The sequence below is a fragment of the Bidens hawaiensis genome, unplaced genomic scaffold (assembly GCF_021521415.1).
Source record: "Bidens hawaiensis isolate Kalapana, Puna unplaced genomic scaffold, B.hawaiensis_p1.1 tig00003241_1, whole genome shotgun sequence".
Classification (NCBI taxonomy): Eukaryota; Viridiplantae; Streptophyta; class Magnoliopsida; order Asterales; family Asteraceae; genus Bidens; species Bidens hawaiensis.
Genome location: NW_027491177.1, coordinates 1697032 through 1714727, shown reverse-complemented (window position 1 = coordinate 1714727; position 17696 = coordinate 1697032). Strand labels below are relative to the sequence as shown.

General features: G+C 35.9%; 1 protein-coding gene and 1 pseudogene across 2 annotated transcripts; both read right to left on the bottom strand.

Annotated features, from left to right (window-relative positions):
• Positions 1 to 727: 727 nt before the first annotated feature.
• LOC143622713 (putative pectin methylesterase CGR2) lies at positions 728 to 1926 on the bottom strand. The gene is made up of 4 exons (XM_077093777.1): positions 1714 to 1926; positions 1597 to 1636; positions 1489 to 1527; positions 728 to 1418 (listed from the first exon to the last, which is right to left on the bottom strand). The coding sequence occupies exons 1-4, from the start codon at positions 1834 to 1836 to the stop codon at positions 1015 to 1017; spliced, it is 606 nt and encodes a 201-aa protein (XP_076949892.1). The 5' UTR covers positions 1837 to 1926; the 3' UTR covers positions 728 to 1014.
• Positions 1927 to 6270: 4344 nt separating this feature from the next.
• LOC143622667 (squalene epoxidase 3-like) lies at positions 6271 to 9773 on the bottom strand (annotated as a pseudogene). Its single transcript, XR_013151761.1, has 7 exons — positions 9362 to 9773; positions 8071 to 8182; positions 7799 to 7973; positions 7543 to 7711; positions 6976 to 7470; positions 6613 to 6891; positions 6271 to 6520 (listed from the first exon to the last, which is right to left on the bottom strand). The product of XR_013151761.1 is annotated as a squalene epoxidase 3-like (transcript).
• Positions 9774 to 17696: the final 7923 nt, after the last annotated feature.

Genomic DNA, 17696 nt, shown 5'->3' with positions numbered 1-17696 from the left:
GAAATTTAAGATTAAAGGTGTAAAGAAAACCGGGTTGGAACCGGTTAATCGGAAACCAAACCAATCCGGTTCAACCCTAAAACCGGTTTCTACCAAACTGGTATCCAAACAGAAACCAAATCGCCGGTTTGTATAGCGGTTTGAGTATTTCGTAATCAACCCGGTTTTTTTGTTTAAAACCGACCCGAACCGGTGCGGAACAGTTTGGCTACTTCTATACTTAAACCGGTTTCTAGATTGAACCGGTTTGGAATATGCAATAACCAAACCGGTTTTGTACACCTCTATTTAAAGATTGTTCTCAAAATGTAAACAGGAGTTGGGCCTTTACTTTAGTTGGTTTCATAGGCCCAAACAAACCAATTAAAACTTTAAAAGCTTAAAATGTATCCACTAAATCTATCATCCAGTGTCCGAGCTAATAACTGAAAACAAAAGGTGTCATTTATTGAATAGTCATGATTGATTATTATCGGCTCACGGATGATGGTTTGGATGATTTAAAACCCATCTGCCTATTTGTTACACCACATAAGAACACAATTTCATATTTATTTGCATATGAAGCTGACGGTATCAAATTCCAATAAATTGAATTGACTAATGTTTAAAAACTTCACCAAATTGCATTAATCAAAACACACACATTGATCCACTTATATCACTGATACGAATTGAGATGAAAAACTTGGCATTTCGGCTTATATGAACCCTCAGAAGCCGCATGCTCAAACTTCATCACCGCAGCTTCATTCTCTTCAAGGCTCATTTGAACAAAAAACCGGGCCCACCATAACGCGCTTCTCATTTTAGCCTAAAAGATACGACATATTAATCATAATCTTAATTCACAAAACACATAATGAAGTCATAAAACATGAATGTTTGTTTACCGGGCGACCAAAATTAGATAGATGTTGGCTTTTAACTCTTAACTTACCAGGATAACCTGAAACCGATATAAACAACGGTGTAAATCTGCAATGTATGTGATTACTTTGAAAAAAAAGAGTTTTATATTTCTATAGCAATTAGCAAGTTACCTGTGAATATAACAAGATTATCAGCAGATAATCTTGCTAAATTTTGAAGGGTTTTATTAAGGTACTTTGGAGAAAGGTAATCAACTGCGTCCGAAATTATGATAAGCGAGAATGATTTAGGTCTGTATGGCAACGGAAACTTGATGTCAGCAACTCGCACGATTCCCTTTTTCACTAGACGATTGCATGCCATGTCAGCATCCTCGATATCATACGGTTCCACACCCCACGCTTCAACATCTTTTACCTTCCTTAATTTGGAGACTACCGAGCACGTATCGGGGCCCACATGCAACACTTTGTGCATTCCATCACCATATGTTTTCTTTAAATAAGGTATTGCCATTTGAACATCAAATGTGCAACCAAATTCACCTAAACATTGTAACAAAATTAGTAATAATTAAAATTGTGATGAGTGATTAATAAGTTGATATGTTGTTACCTTCAACCATGCTAATTACTGAATTATCCCTAAAGCCACCTGCAATCCATGAGTGTGTGTCAAGTAGACAAGGGTATTCATGTCAATTCACCATGGCCAAATGCTAACCTGAGTGCCTATAAAGATGAGTAAGGATAACAAATGCTCCCTGTTAAAGAAAAAACAGACACTATCAGAACTATTGCAAGATCAAATGTAATAAAAACCGATAATGAACGAACTTACTAGCAAGACGAGGACAACGGGTAATATAGGTGTAAGACGCGTTTTTGTATGAAAAATCCCGGCCAATGAATTGCTACCGCCACCGACAAACCTTCGTGTCGAGTTTCCTAACCTCCTTGGCATGACTATCTATGTAAAGTAAGAATAAAACATAAAGACATTCAACTGAAAAACATAATTAGGGGCATGGTTGTAAAAATCCCTCCTAGGCTCTGATTAGTTGCCGCTAGTTGGTCTCGGTCAAAACTGAAAATTTTAAATATAAACTTTGGTATATATTTGTATATCTCAAAAGCCTACATATAAAATCCAATCCGATTAATCGCTAATCCCTTCCTTATCGCCCAACGAGTTCTACAACACTGGTTAGGAACCAAACTAGTAAAATGTAAAACCTTAACAACAATTGTTAACCATAAAATCTTTTTCTAGAATTTATGGGTCTTTTATTATGCTTTGATATAATTTCTTTAATGACATTGTTATACATTACTGCATATAATTAGATGGATTCATGGTCTCGAAGCCCATGAACAAAATTAAATAACAAAACTGAAAGAAGATGGGATTAAAAAAGAGAAGACCTGAGATCGGAAATCAATGGAATGGATTGATATAATAAAAAACAAGGGTACGTGTTCTAAACAAGGTCATCTTGGTAGAAAGAAATTAGCGTAAAAGTGGGGTGCATGAAATTCTTTTGGATCTTGTTGGTGTGTCAGAAAAAAAAAAAAAAAAAAAAAAAAAACAACCGAACATGGGTGACAAACACTGCAGAACTTGTTTTTATACCTTTGTTGTTTGATTTAGGGTTAATGCATAATTTAGACCATAAGTTCGCTTGAAAAAGATTAATAAAAACATTAGTGTTGGCTAATTTATTTTCTTATGTGCAATTGTGCACATGTAAAACTATATACCAACTCATCATCAAATCAAACCCATACACAAAACCGAAACCTTTCGGTCTTCTAAAACCGAAATTTCGGTTAGGTTTTGGTTCGGTTTAAATTCAAAAATAGCTCATCTGTGTACTGACTCATGCACACCTCTAGGCTCTATGTAACATCCTACTTTCGGTTATATTAATAAAATAAAGTTCGTTTATTTTATAGCGGGTCGTTATCGTTTTAGTTGAATAGAATACGAGATGGACTTGTGTTGGGTAAATGGATATGGGTTATGGACTTGGGTTATGGAGGAATGAAGGAAAGACCATGGGCTTAAGCCCATGATCAAAAATATATATTCCCTTAATCCTCAATTTAATTCATTTACACATATCCCTTACACCATCCAAAACACACACTTAAGATTCTCTCTCTAGTTCTCTCTCTCTCTAAACCGATATCAAGAAGGAAACCGAGAACCGACCCGAGGTAATGATAGTATTTTATTGTTTGAGCTTAAATCCGTTAGATATAATCATGAAACGACGAGCCGACACCGTTAAACCGTTTAAGTCACGAGATCCGGGTGGATTCGGGTATAAACCGAACCTATGATGAGCTTAGGAGTCACCCTAGCTCAGATCTGGATTGAACGGGACGAAAAACGAGCTAAAACCCGTTTATCCGGCGAAATCGCGTTTTTCCGGCGGCTTTCCGGCAATGACGGCGCCGGAAAGTGGTACGAGGTTAAGGGGGAATGTTCTGACATTCCTGACCTAACCCTAGTTCGCTATAGGAATATAGCGAATTAAAGGTGATTCGCTAGCTAGTTCGTCCATGGGAACATAGCGAACTGATTATAGTTCGTGTTCAATTCGTTAAGGGAAAGGGGTGACGAATCACCCTTGATTCGTTATGACCAGTTCGTTAAAGTAGATAACGAATTAGAATGTCCAATTCGCTACTTGGACTGGTTCGCTACATGGACTGATTCGTTAAGAGTCCAGTTCGTTAAAGGTTCCAATTCGTTACAAGAACCAGTTCGTCATGGTAAGTCAGTTTGTTAAGGATAAGTAACGAATTAGAAGTTTAACAGAATGACAGAATGGTCCCTGGACTTAGAAAAAAATGATTTAATTACAAATAAACCTTGAACTTTTAAGTAGCATATTATTCAATGATTCAAAATGCTAATGGAAAATGTGATAAGACAATTAATGAAAAGAAAAGAATGATTTAACCCCAGCCAGGGGCTCTGCCCCTTGGACCCCGCTAGGGGCTGCCGCCCCTAGAACCCCGATGCCAGGAGCGCTGCCCCCGGACCCCCGTTCGTTGAGGGTAATGATTAAACTAGAAAGGCGATATGTGTAGTGATAGTTTACTGAAACGTATAATTATTATACAGTTAGTCGTGCACAGCTCAAGAAGGGAATAACCGTAAACGGTGAACGCAACCGCATTGAGGTGAGTTTCTAGCCCCACTTCCTTGTTATGTTTTCGGGGCTGTGTGCATACTCGATGTGATAGTTAATATACTTATCTTAAGTGGTAAGTGTTTGCCTTGTATGATTTATGTATGATGATTGTTTGACGGTGCGTGAACGATCTTCGGATATTGCATGTACCGTCAGGTGGTAGTTAAGATATGATTGATAAGTATGATGAAAGATAGGATGTATGTATGAATATATGAGGTATGCATAATGTATGTATGTTATGATGATGGTACGTGAACGCTCTTCGGAGATTGCACGTATTGTCAAGGAAAGTATGTATGAACAGGTACGGTATAGTTACACGAAACAAAGGGACCACACCCTAATAATATCTGTGATGTTAGGGACCAGACCCTAATAATATCTGTGATGTTAGGGACCAGACCCTAATAATATCTGTGATGTTAGGGACCAGACCCTTATAATATCTGTGAGGTTATAGGGCGAAAGGCTCTTTAAAACGTATGATTATGTATGTAAAGGAAGTATGAAGGTAAGAATGAAAGTATATGCACTTACGTGTGTATGTAAGAAAGTTAAGAGGTTAAGTATGAAATGTAAGAAGGTATTGTATGAGTATGTGATTAACTAGAACTCACTCAGCGTAGCTGACTTTTAGTATGCACGCAGGTGAGTAGGATGAGGCAGCTCGCTTGAGGAGACACGTGGCACTGAATAAGGGGCTGGCATCGGAAGACTCAAGACGTTTAAGTTTAATGTTTTGTTTATTTCGAAAGACAATATGTTATTTTAAGACAAGAGGTGTTTTGTTATGAAATGTTTTATGAAAGCTTTTATATTCCGCGAATGTTTTAATTAACTCTGATATTTAGAACTGCGTTTATGAGTAAATCCAACACGAAAGTAGGGCTACCGGTAATGGGGCCTTACACTCTAGGTGTGAATGTGTGGTGGTGTTGCCAAAATAGGCTGACTGACTCATGCACATCTCTTGGCTCTAGGTGTGAATGTGTGGTGGTGTTGCCAAAATAGGCTGACCCAATACTTCACGTTTAGTTAATCATAGTATTATATCTACCCCACTTGTAAAACCATGTCATATACTCATCAAATATACATGTTTATATTTTCATGTGGTTAAGATTTACCTGGTTAAATGCACATTACTTGAAACATTCTTTTAAACTCACCTCAATAACCGACGTGGGAATATTAATACTCAACGACACTTCTAAGTTCTAACATATATATACTTATCAAAATTTCAAGTTTTCAACAAATTCAACATACATTTTTTCCAATATATTATATACTAGTATATTCGGTTAATTGAGTTTGAGTAATCGGCCAACCATCACCTAGTTAAATACTTGTTTGCAAGAGTCTAGAGAGGGTGTGAATAGTTTACCTATTTATTTATTTATTTATTTTTCGTTTTTAACAACTTTCATCTAATTCTTGAGAGAATATATATGATCTGTAAGTATGTAAAAAGATACGCTAACAAATCCACGGTATGTCCACTTCTCTATCTTAAACTATAGAATTTCTTTATACTAAAATCTTTTCTCTAAGTCGGTAGAGATCACTACCACAATGTCTCACTAAGCGGGGTAGGGATCCCCATTCACGTCAATCCCTTTCATAGTAGAGATAACCTACCAGTCTATTTTATGTTCAACTTTAAAGGCACTATGCCACCAGTGGTACACATGTAGTTGATCTATAGTTAAACCACGTTATCCATCTTAGTCAATCGGTTCTCACTTCGTCTTTAAAAAATAAGTTTGGTGTGTTAAGTAACTAGTCAGTAAGTTTATTAATTAAGTGATATTAATCTTGAAAAGATGAATGTGGGACAAAAGCTTGTTAGGCTAAATCCTTTCTCCTTTACAATGCGAGAAATCGAAAATTGGTGAGATCCTACTCATATACTTTTTACATGCAGAAAAGACTGATCTATGTATACCAAGAAGCATTAACTTAATCAGTGATTAGATTACTTGCTAAGTTGCTATAAAGAAAGAAAGAAACCTCTCAAGGGTGCAGTTATATTGAAGATGAACCAGTGGAAATAGTAATGGAGTCATAATTAACCACACGATGATACAAGAAACCAATCTTAAATCTATTATAATTCAAAAAATATCAACATACATCCTAACACACAAGAATGATCTTGTTTTGTTATCTATTTTGAACTAAAAATAAAAATCTCTACATGATATATGCCTCTAGAAGTAGAAATACTACTAGAAAATACATATATACCCAAAAAGAAAAATAGATTAATATTTACATCTCAAACACTAACTTGGTATATATAGTAAGCTATAATTGTTGAAATTTCAACCAGTATCACTGTGAACCCTTCTTCGGTGTAGCTCTATGATATGCAGGAAAGAACATTTGCCTCACTCCTTCAGCTTTAATAATAGGCAAAATTATACCTAATGCACCCTGGTTTTCAATATTAATTTGTTAAGTAAAAGTGTAAATGATCTTAAAACTTGCAAAAATTAATATATGGGAACCAAATATTGAACACTCACCAGAATCAACCTAACCGCGATCCATAACCGCTTAGGGGTCGGTAGAGGTAGCAAAAGACGAGCAAACCCATAAACAGCTACACCAAAGAAATGAAGCACTAACCAAGCCGGGCTCGGGTTTAGCCCAGAAAGCAGCCCAATGGGCCCAGATGAACAAGCACCTCCTAGGCTCAAATAATCAAAACAGGCTTCCCGCATTTCGTTCATTGCTTGATCAGGTGATGCACAAAACACTTTATACAGAGCCCCAGCCAATGTATTAATTGTAGAAGCCACTGGCTGCATAAGGCAAATAAGTATCAAACTACATACAATCTATTTTAACTGATAAACGAAAAGAAAAGGCAAGATCAAATTGTTTACCTTGCGTAACGTGTAGAACGATTCAAGAGATTTGGTAACTGAATACGTGTTGGTGAAATCATGCATCGGTTTAAGAAGTTCCCGTAATACAACAACGTCCGAGAGTGCAACGGTCATCCCACCACCTGTCAAAGCATGGCGCATGTTGAAAGCATCGCCCAGTAAAATCGCGCCAGGTGTACGAACCGGAGGTGCGGGCATGCTCCTGTTTGGCATTGTTTTTATATTCCCCAAATCAACAGCAGCTATAAAAGCATCATGCAGCTCGCATGGAACTTGAGGCGCCACAACGGTTTTCAAATATTTTGCCATGTCACCGTTACTGAGAGAAGGTAGTTTTTGACCCGGGATATCAACTAAACAACGAATTTCACTGCTACTGATTGGATAAAACAGGATCGGTGAAGGGTTTGCTAAAACGACGTGCCCGTGGTTCGGGTATGGAAGCTCACAGTTCTCTAAAACCAGTCCAACAAAGCACGAGGGGACATCAACCTGTAGTTGACCAAAAGTCAAAACTTGAAACCGAGATAAAAACAGTGAAAATCTGTAACTTACACAATGTACCTGTGGTTTGCAGAGAGAACTACGCAATTTAGAGAAACAACCATCACACACAACTGTAAGAGGCGCAAACATTTGTCTAACTTCATCGGATTTGGTTTTGTATTGAACGCCTCTAACGGTTCCTTCATCTTCAACAAGAGATATTACAGTGCCTTGCTGCAATTCTACACTGAAGATAATCAAATTGTTTATAAGAAACGAAAAAGAACATTTTTTGAAGAATAGTTGTGACAGAAAATATATGTTTAGTACTAACTTAGGTAGAGCATTGGCTTTTTCTCGCATCTTTTGAATGAACCGCCCGTTGTGAAAGCTTCTACCAGAAACATTTGGATGAAAATTTTCAAGAGAATATGATAATTTGGTGCTCTTTCCATCTTTGAAAAGAGCATATCCAAAAACCCTCTGAGAATCTATGTCCTCCACACAGTCTGCATCACAATAAATGATTATGAATTTATGACCATATGCTAATTACTTTGTAATCTTGGTTTTGGGTAAATGGTAGCTACAACATGTTATGTATACCTTCAAGACCTAACTCAATTAGCTTAAGATAGCCACCTGGTTGTAGCAATTCACCTACAATTCTGTCTGGCTCGGTTAGATCTCTCTCTATCACACGAATTTTGCATCCTTCCTGTTATTGTTATAACCAGTTAAAAACATATTCTAAGACAATTTGCAGTGATTGATAAAATACATATTCTTATACTAATAGCAGCGATTGTTAAAACAAACTCTTAGACTAATAGCAGTGACTGTTAAATTACATATTCTAACACTAATAACAGTTAGGGTTGTCACACGACACGACACGGGACCTAACATGTTTGGGTTTGAGCTTAACGGGTTTTGTGTCTAAACAGGTCGACCTGTTTATATTCATGTCCTAACATGTTAAAGACATGTTAGTAACAATTTTAGATTTTTAAATAAAAAGAAATACTATACACTCCTAAAATCTTGGTTACATACAACTTTCACTCCTGCCCGTTAGAACCCAATATTAATTTTTTAATGGATGTTATGATTTGTTTCTATGATTTTTTGATCCAAGTATTTATGGAATTGTGGTCTTTTGTTTCAAATATGTTATGGATTATGTATTAATTAAGACTTTTATGCTCGTTTTTGAAACTTTTTGTTTCATTACACATGTATGATTCATCAACAGATCCGTCAACATGTCTTTACGTGTTAACCTATTACTAAACAGGTTCGTGCTCGTGTTTGGAAAAAATGACACGATTAGTTATCGTGCTGTGTTCGTGTTTAGTATCACAGTTCATCGTGTCTGACATGTTTTGACAGCCCTAGTGACAGTGGCTAACAGCAGTGATTGTTGAAGCACATATTCTTTAGACTAATAGCAGTGATTATTATTAAAATACAGTTTCTTAGACTAATAGCAGTGGTTGTTAATACACAGTTTCTTGGACTAATAGAATTGATTGTTGAAATACAGATCCTTAGACTTACGGATGAGATCGGGATCATACCGGTTCGGATGCCAAATATACCGATACCGAATATGAACAAAACTGTGTACCAAATGTATTGGTTCGGTACTCGTATTTCAATACGGTGCCCAATTTGGTTTTATTTTATTTTTAATCTCCATTAATCGTATCAAATTCATTTGTAAGCAAGGGTAATCAAGAAACAAAAAATCATAACAAATGCATTCGTAATCAATAAACCATAATACTAAAAACAAAACATACAAAATGTCCCTATCAATTTTGCAAAAACTGGTGATTAAACGATAAACAATTAGATATAACATGTAATAATAAAGTGAAAGATCTAATCTCACCTTCCCAAGAGCATAAGCAAGGGGAGACACCAGCTCCAACAATTATGACGTCAGCAGCATCCTTAGATCCAAACCGCCGAAGAAACTCTCCACTCCGGTTTCTACCAGAAACAACCTTCTTCTTAGGATGTGAGACTGAGACTGAGCTGCCAATACGACGTCGGAGAAGTAGAAACCCAAAAGGTGAAACGAAGAAAGTACCCACAATGTAACTATTATCAATCGTACTCTCTATCTTATTATTATTATTATTATTATTATTATTATTATTATTATTCTCAATTGTCAAAACGTTGGTCAACGAGATCAATGCCGAGTGCTGGGTTGATCGGTGGCCGGTGAAGATGTTTATTCTTCTGGGTGTGTAACGTAGAGACGGGATGATGGATGTGACGGGTTTTATTAGAGACATTTGTCTATTGCCGCAGGCAGCGTTGTTTCGATCTGAGTTAACGGGCTGTTCATTCATTCCAGAATATTTTATTTGAATTGGCTGCTGCTTGTACTCTTCTTCGTTGAATACAATACAACTTCGTCGCTAATTTTTATTTGTTTTTTCAAATCATTATGTAAACTTATATTATGATTTTTAGCAGAGAAAACTACTGAAATCGTTTTGCATCAAATTTAACTCATTATCCTTTATGTTTAAAATTGATATGTTTTATCCTTTACGTTTACAAATCCAACAACGTTTTTCCTTTAGCCTTAACTCAGTTAGATTTTTTGTTAAGTCAGGTCATGTGTCTTGCACATGAGGACAAATTAGTCATTTTACTTACTTTTTTAAAATTAACAATTAAACTAATAAGTAATAACTATATCTATACAATACTCATTGACCTCCCCCGGTCTTTCTTCACTGTTACTACTGCTTTGCTGCTGAGATGCCTCCAAATCACCGGAGATTCATGAAACCATTCTCATGGTCTGATGTTGTATGATTAAACGTGATAAGAGTAACAGTAGCAAGATGGGTTCACCAAAAAACTGTATCTCCCCGGAAATTCATCCATTGTCGAACCAACATGCCGAGTCTTGTAACTACCTTGGTTGTTCATCACTTGATGCTCTTTCACTGTTCCACATCTGATTCCACCACCACCGCTAGTTGTTGCGGCGGAACCCTAGACAGTCCCTTCTGTCACCGCCATCTCTGTGAAAAATTGGTCGGCTTGGCTCTCGGCAGTAGCCGGAGAAGCCATCTGCTGTTTCCGATGGTCTAGTCAAAACCCATAAGCAAGATTGAACTCTGAAGAGGTATGTACCCGCCTCAACACCGAGCAAGGCGGGTCAACCCACAAGATAAAGACATTATGAAGGCACAAAGCCAAAACCTATGCGCATGGCGCATACAAAACATGCTCAGGCATCATATGCCCAGGCACACATATGCTCGCGCATCACATATGCGCGCGGCGCATCAGCGCGCGGCGCATATCACATGCCCGTGTATATCGCATCTGCCCAGGCACACATATGCTCGCGCATCACATATGCGCGCAGCGCATCAGCGCGCGGCGCATATCACATGCTCGTGCATATCACATCTGCGCATGAAATATCTGCGCGTGAGAATAAAGAGAAGACCTCGCGCATCCTCAGGATGGGCGCATATCACACGTGCGCATAATCAACCTCGTCCTTATCCAAATCAGGATTAGGGCAACCTTGATTGTGCACGTCAGACAACCTTCCAGAAGGCATCTTTTTAAGGAGAAAGAATATGCTGATGTTGATAGCTGCCAAATGAAAGGTCGACAACTCAGCATGACACATGTGTTACCACGTGATTACAACCAACGAGAAAGCGCCAGGTGTCCCAGAGGACACGTGGCGCAGTGCGATTGGAGGAAGCCAACGAGGTTGAGCCCAACCGGTGGTAACCTTAGCACTATAAATACAGCATCAACTCCACTTTGATGACAGATTGATACTCAATCATTGACAGTTACAAGCAGTGATAACACATTCAATCATATTGAATCACATTCACTCACAGTCAGTTACATACAAAACAGACAGTCTCACAATCAGAGGGTATTGAGCAATTAAGCAATACTCTTGAGATTCTCTGACACACATTATTATCTTCTCCACAAATATACTGATTCTCACGCCGGAGGGTTACCCCAAAGAGGACCCCTCTGTCCCTTTCTGAGGGGTAAGTAACGGCGCTGTTCATTTTGTAGGTGGAAGAACACTGATCCAGAAGAACCATCGGTGAAATAATATAATCACACCCGAGGAAAGTAGATCTGCTACCAGTGAGTAGATCCACGTTTCTTCAAACTCAGATCCGGCTTCACCTTGATTTGGGGTCGTTGGTTTGAATGAGAAATCGATTTCAGATCTCTGGATATCTTGAAATCCTACTCCAGTGATAGCGAGCGTCGAAGAGGATGACCAAAATTTGGTTCGAGAGACGAGGTTTTTGTTCCGGTCGGTGATGGTGGTGGTGGCGTCCTTTTGAGACGGTGGTAACAATGGCGTCCGTTTGAGATGGTGGTAACGGCAATGTTCGTTGTAGTTGTTGGTGGTGGTGCCCTTCTTAGTTAGTGGTGGAGGAGAAAGTGGAAGATAGTGGCGGGGATTGAAGGGTGAAGACTAATTTCCCCTCATGTGCAAGACATGTGACCCAATTTAACGAGAAAAACTAACTGAGTTAGGGCTAAAGGACAAGCGTTGTTGGATTTGTAAACGTAAAGAATAAAACATATCAATTTTAAACATAAAGGACAATTAGTGAAATTTTGTACAAACATAAAGGGCAAATTCTGTAATTATGTTTTTTAGTATTATCCACATACCTTAATTCCTTATTCTAAAATGTAAAAATAATAATAATTCTTTTTAACCATGGATGAATATTTTATCGGAAACTCATGAGTTGTACCATTAATAGGGATGTTCATAGTTATTAGCCTTAAACGAATTAACCAATCAGTTTTCAGTTATATGATTCAGTTAGTTTGTCAGTTTTGGTTTGATTAGTTTCGGTTAATAACAAAAAAACTAACTGTAATGTAATGTCAAAGTAGTTAAGACGAGTTGACTGGTAACAAAAATATCGTAACAAGTAGATTAGACTATTAAAGTAAGGAGCCAAGTAAAGTAACAAAAACACTGACTATCGCGAGTAAATTTTAATACAAATAAACAAGTACGTATGGTTTAACATGTAACATAACCGAAACGAGTATGGCCGTCTTCCAGAATTTACATACCTAGGTCGAGCAGAAATAAAAAAGTCACGAGAGCTTTAACAAGTAACGAAATATATAAGCTAATAACCTAAATTATATCCAACAGATTATGAATAACCAATCTTTTGGGCCTGATACTTTAAAAGGGATCAAAATGCAATTATAATAAATAAGAATAATTTTTTAATTATACATACATACATATATATATATATAGGTTTAAGTTCAAGAAAGAAATCAAATTATTGCAAGAAATGAGAGAAATGAATATGAGCCATTAGTTTTATTTTAGCTTTTAAATATTTAAAAATAATTAAAAAAGATGTAAATGCAATAATAAATGCATCCTCTCTCTCCAATTAATACAACCAATATAACCATAATGAATTTCTCTCTAATTAATATATCTAACTAATTGAACTATAATAATTAAAAAGATAAAAACATTACTTTAGTTTTATTTTTTATTTACACATTCTTCATTTTATTCAACATAAATACAATTTATTCATATAATATTATAATATTAAAAAATAAATTTCACTTTTATTAGCATGTTTTTTAACACTAAATATTAAAACATAATATATTTTTTTTTCAATTGGTATGCCTATAAAAATTATTGTCATAAATAATAATAAAAAATATCATACAAATGTGTCTATTAAATGTAAACAATAAATATACAACCTACACAAAGTTATATAACCTACACTTGTTTTGAGCGATAAAAACGTACAACATACAAAAAACATACAACTTACATATGAAATTCGACATCAACAATTATATAAACTACACAAAGATACACATATCCTACACATGCGTAGGTTATATGTTTTTCTTATGTATGTTTTATGTTTTTTTATTCTTATAACAAGTGCAAGTTATATGTTTTTGTATAGGTTGTATAGTTTTCATTGACATTTAATGCAAACATGTGTAAGATAGTTTTTTGTATTATTCATCACAAGGTAACTACGTGTTGATGGATATTGATATGTTGAGTTAGAAGAAATTGGTTTTGAATAAAAAGAAATTAATGTATGAATAAATTGTATTTGTGTAAGATAAAATTTCCGTGTGTAGGTTATATGTTTTTCGTGTGTAGGTTAAATATTTTCGTGTGCGTGTGTATTTTATTGATGATGAATTTTGTGTGTAAGTTAAATGGTTTTTTGTGTGTAGGTTATATGTTGTCTTATTCTTAGAACAAGTGTAGATTATTCGTTTTTGTGTAGGTTGTATGAATTTTGTTGATATCTAACGCAAATACATGTAAAATAGTTTTTTTGGTATTATTCATTATAATATAAGTATGTGTTGATGGATATTAATATATTGAGTTGGAAGAAATTAGTTTTGGATAGAAAGAAATTTTAATATATGAATAAATTATACTTGTGTAGGATAAAAATTAAGAAACAAAAAGTAAGTTATAAAAATAAATGAGTTCTTAATATTTTCTAATCATAATAATTTAATTAGTTATATTAGTTAAATAGATAAGTATTATGGTTTATTAGTTATATTAATTGAAGAAAGAGAATAATTAATATTTTCTTTATTTAGCTTTAAGCATTTAAAACTTAAAACAAAATTAGTGGTCCATATTCATTTCTCACATTTCTTGCAATAATATCATTTCTCTCTTGAACCATCCCATATATATATATATATATATATATATATATATATATATATATATATATATATATATATATATAAAAATTTGGCCCTCAAAAAAATCGTGCCTCGGTCGAGGGTGCGGCTCGCACACCCTCGAGGCGGGCCATGGAAACGAGTTAAAAGGTAACCACGAGTAGCTACTATTAGGCACGAGTTGATTGTGGTACACAGTATTTGAGACGAGTTAAACGTCAAAAATGAACAACCCACTCGATTCGACATGTATACCCGAAGGACCAGTCGTTGACCAAGATATACTCTTATAGCTTACAAAATAGATGGTCCAGTTAGTTTTTTTTGGAAAACTACTCGTGCCAATGTATTTCGCGTGCCAAACTACTTGTTGCGATTAAAACACTTATGTAGTAGTCGTGGGCGTTGAAAACGAGGCATGCATGGAACGTGCTCGTGGTGACTAAACGAGTATGGAACGTGCTCGCTTTAGGTAGCTTATGGCCATGTGGCGTGTTTTTATTGATTCTGTAAACTACTCGTTTTGTTTAAGAGCTTACTCGCCCTGACTAGTTTATAATACCTATTTTTGAAATTGTATAGAAAAGTTATTTAAAACTTGAAATTCTTTTTCATAAACACCTATTTTAGGAATTTTCTCAAGTTCAAATCTTCTTTGTGATTCATAAACTCAAGAAAGAATCAATAAATTGAAGGTGCTAACTGCAATGAAGATTGATTTAATCAAGAAAGAATATATGGTAGTCAAATCAAAATGTGTCTCATGATATAACCCACGCCCATACCGCGAAAGGCTTCAGTTTAAAACTTAGTTTCAACTTATTAAACTAAGGAACATAAACTAACTTTCAGTCTAATCATTTACGAAGAGTTCATCAAACATTCGGTTCGCTAATAGTCATATGGTCATTGAGCATTCCCAAATGTGTATGAGCTTTAAGATGCATATAAGGAGTGAATAAAGTTAAATGGATAAATATTAGACATGATTAAACAAACAACCATAGTTTAATAGAACTAACTATAGTTATACTGAACATGAAATTGGCATGACATATCCCATGCATTTTTGACACATATTTAAGACAAAATTCTTTCATATATATAGTATGGGTTACACCTCAACACATGATAAATAGTTTCTTCCTATCTTTCTTTCTATCTTCCATAATTTTCTTTTCTTGTTCTTCTGTATGTTCATCCTCGTTTCTATCTCTTCAAACTCGTATTTGATAATGTCCCACAAATCTAATGATTCGGAAAGCACCCTCATTTGTATTATCGTTAGGGTTCCAATCATACTTGATACTATCTTCAATCCTTTACCATGATTGTTACAAATAATCAAAATTAATAATTTATAATGTTCTGATTCTGATCTTTACTTTCTATAAGTTTCTAAATTGCTTTTCTTCTATGTGTCGTCCTTCAACGAAATAATTTTTAAATATTGACTTGATTGAGATCTATTTCCTTCTTGAATTTTCCTGCTTTAAATATTTTTTTGATCGAATATTTTATTTCCTTTTTGAATTTCCTTGCTCTGATACCACTTTATTGGAGTTTAAAGGAAATAATGAATTCTTGGGTATGAAATCAACAATTCGTGTCTTTTGTGATCAAGGCTACATTAGAAGCCTTACTTGGATTAGCAATGACGAATCGGGCGTCTATGACTTTCATCTTGACATGCTTGCTCATTTTGGGGTGAAGGAAGCTCATTTTCGCACAACATTGTAATACTTACTGATCTTTTTTTAATGTTTTCTTTGCAAGTTTTTTTATTGTTAATTCCTCATTTTGTAAAGCTGCGTTCTTGAAGACATCAAAACTGGTCTAAAAAAACCTATTAAGGAACATGAAGAATGGCATGATAAAGCTGATGGAAGGTGGGAAGACTATTTTGATGAGTGGGGAGAAGATGTTGAAAACTGGTGGGGACAGGTAACTAAAGAGTTGGCAGAAAATGTTGAAGAGTGGGAGGCTATCAAAAAGGTTGCTTCGGATCTCCCGGTGTACTGTGATCATGGTTCCAAACCAATCAAAAGTGGGGAATGTGAGAAAGGAATACTCCAAAATGAAAAGTGCCTTATATTGTCGGGGCTCAGGATTTTCTCTGCTGCAAAAAGATTAAAAAGGTAACAGCCTCTTTGTTTGACTGTGTTACATATGTCAAGTTGTTATTTACTTATGTTTATTTATTTAATTTTAGAAATATGGTTTACCATCTTTTTGAGCAAGACATGATGGACTTGCACTTTTTCCTGAGAAAGTAAATGGATCTTACAAGAACAAGTTAAAGGAGCTAAAAGAGAAAATGGTTCTTGCAAGAGATGGCCAGGTACAGGAGGCATGGGTGGGTGCCACAGGTGATCAAGAGGCAGAGGCAGGGGCAACAGTAGATGCAGGGACAGGAGGTGATCAAGGTGCCACAGGTAACTGTTTTCTCTCTTTTTAATTACATGTCATCAAAGTTTCCCTTATATAAACATTGTTTATCAGCTTATTTTAGCACACACACACACACATATATATATATTTATATACATGGTAGGAGCCCTTCGGAGGAGGACGTGCACGTCGCAAAAAGAAGTGACATGGCATGCTTAACTGGTAGTTTGTATGATTGACTTAAAAAATGGATTGCTTTGTATTTTACTTACTTCGAAGGATTGATGAACTGATTGCTATACATATATTTTACTTTGAAGGGTTGATCAATGCTAGATTTTGTCACATATTAATAGAAGAAATCAATCATAATCATTCATCATAAAGAATTTCTCCATAACTCCCTCCTATTTAATTCTGTATATTTTGTATTCATTCTCCTCTTCCACCCCTACAACTGGAACCAAGCTTCATATGGCCACAATCATGCATATGATAACACTTAAACTCTCTTCCTCTAACTACCTCTATTGGCACAACCAAATGCTTCCCTTACTCGCAAACCAAGAACTAATCGTCTATGTTGACGGTTCTATTCCTCCTCCACCGAAAACAATTCTTGTCGAATCTAAAGAGCAACCCAATCTTGATTAATCGGCTTGGTTTCTCAATGATCAACAAGCCATCCCCATACTCAACTCTTCCCTTACCGGAGAGGCGGTGGCTGAAATACTTGGTCTTTCCACTGCACGCCAAATCTGGGCAGCCCTCGAAGCGACGTACAACAACACCTCTTTGGAGAGGATGCACTTGCTTCGTGATACCCTTTGTCAAATAACCAAAGGGTCTTCTACCGTTGACAAATATGGGCGAAAGTTCAAATCCATTTGTGATCAACTTTCGACCATCGGACATCCCGTAAATGATACGGATAAAGCCCAGTTTTTCAAAGCGATGGCAGTACGGATTTGTCAACAAAATTGTTTGCAACATTTTTGACCAAAATGGCACGTTTCATCGCTTCTCGTTTCCATACACCGCACCTCAAAATGGTCGCGCGGAAAGAAAGCACTGGC

Coding starts and splice junctions, on each gene's coding strand:
- LOC143622713 (XM_077093777.1), bottom strand. CDS start 1,836: ATGCCAAGGAGGTTAGGAAACTCGACACGAAGGTTTGTCGGTGGCGGT. Junction 1,528..1,596: donor TCATCTTTATAGGCACTCAG/GTTAGCATTTGG, acceptor CATGGATTGCAG/GTGGCTTTAGGGATAATTCA. Junction 1,419..1,488: donor AGTAATTAGCATGGTTGAAG/GTAACAACATAT, acceptor TACAATGTTTAG/GTGAATTTGGTTGCACATTT.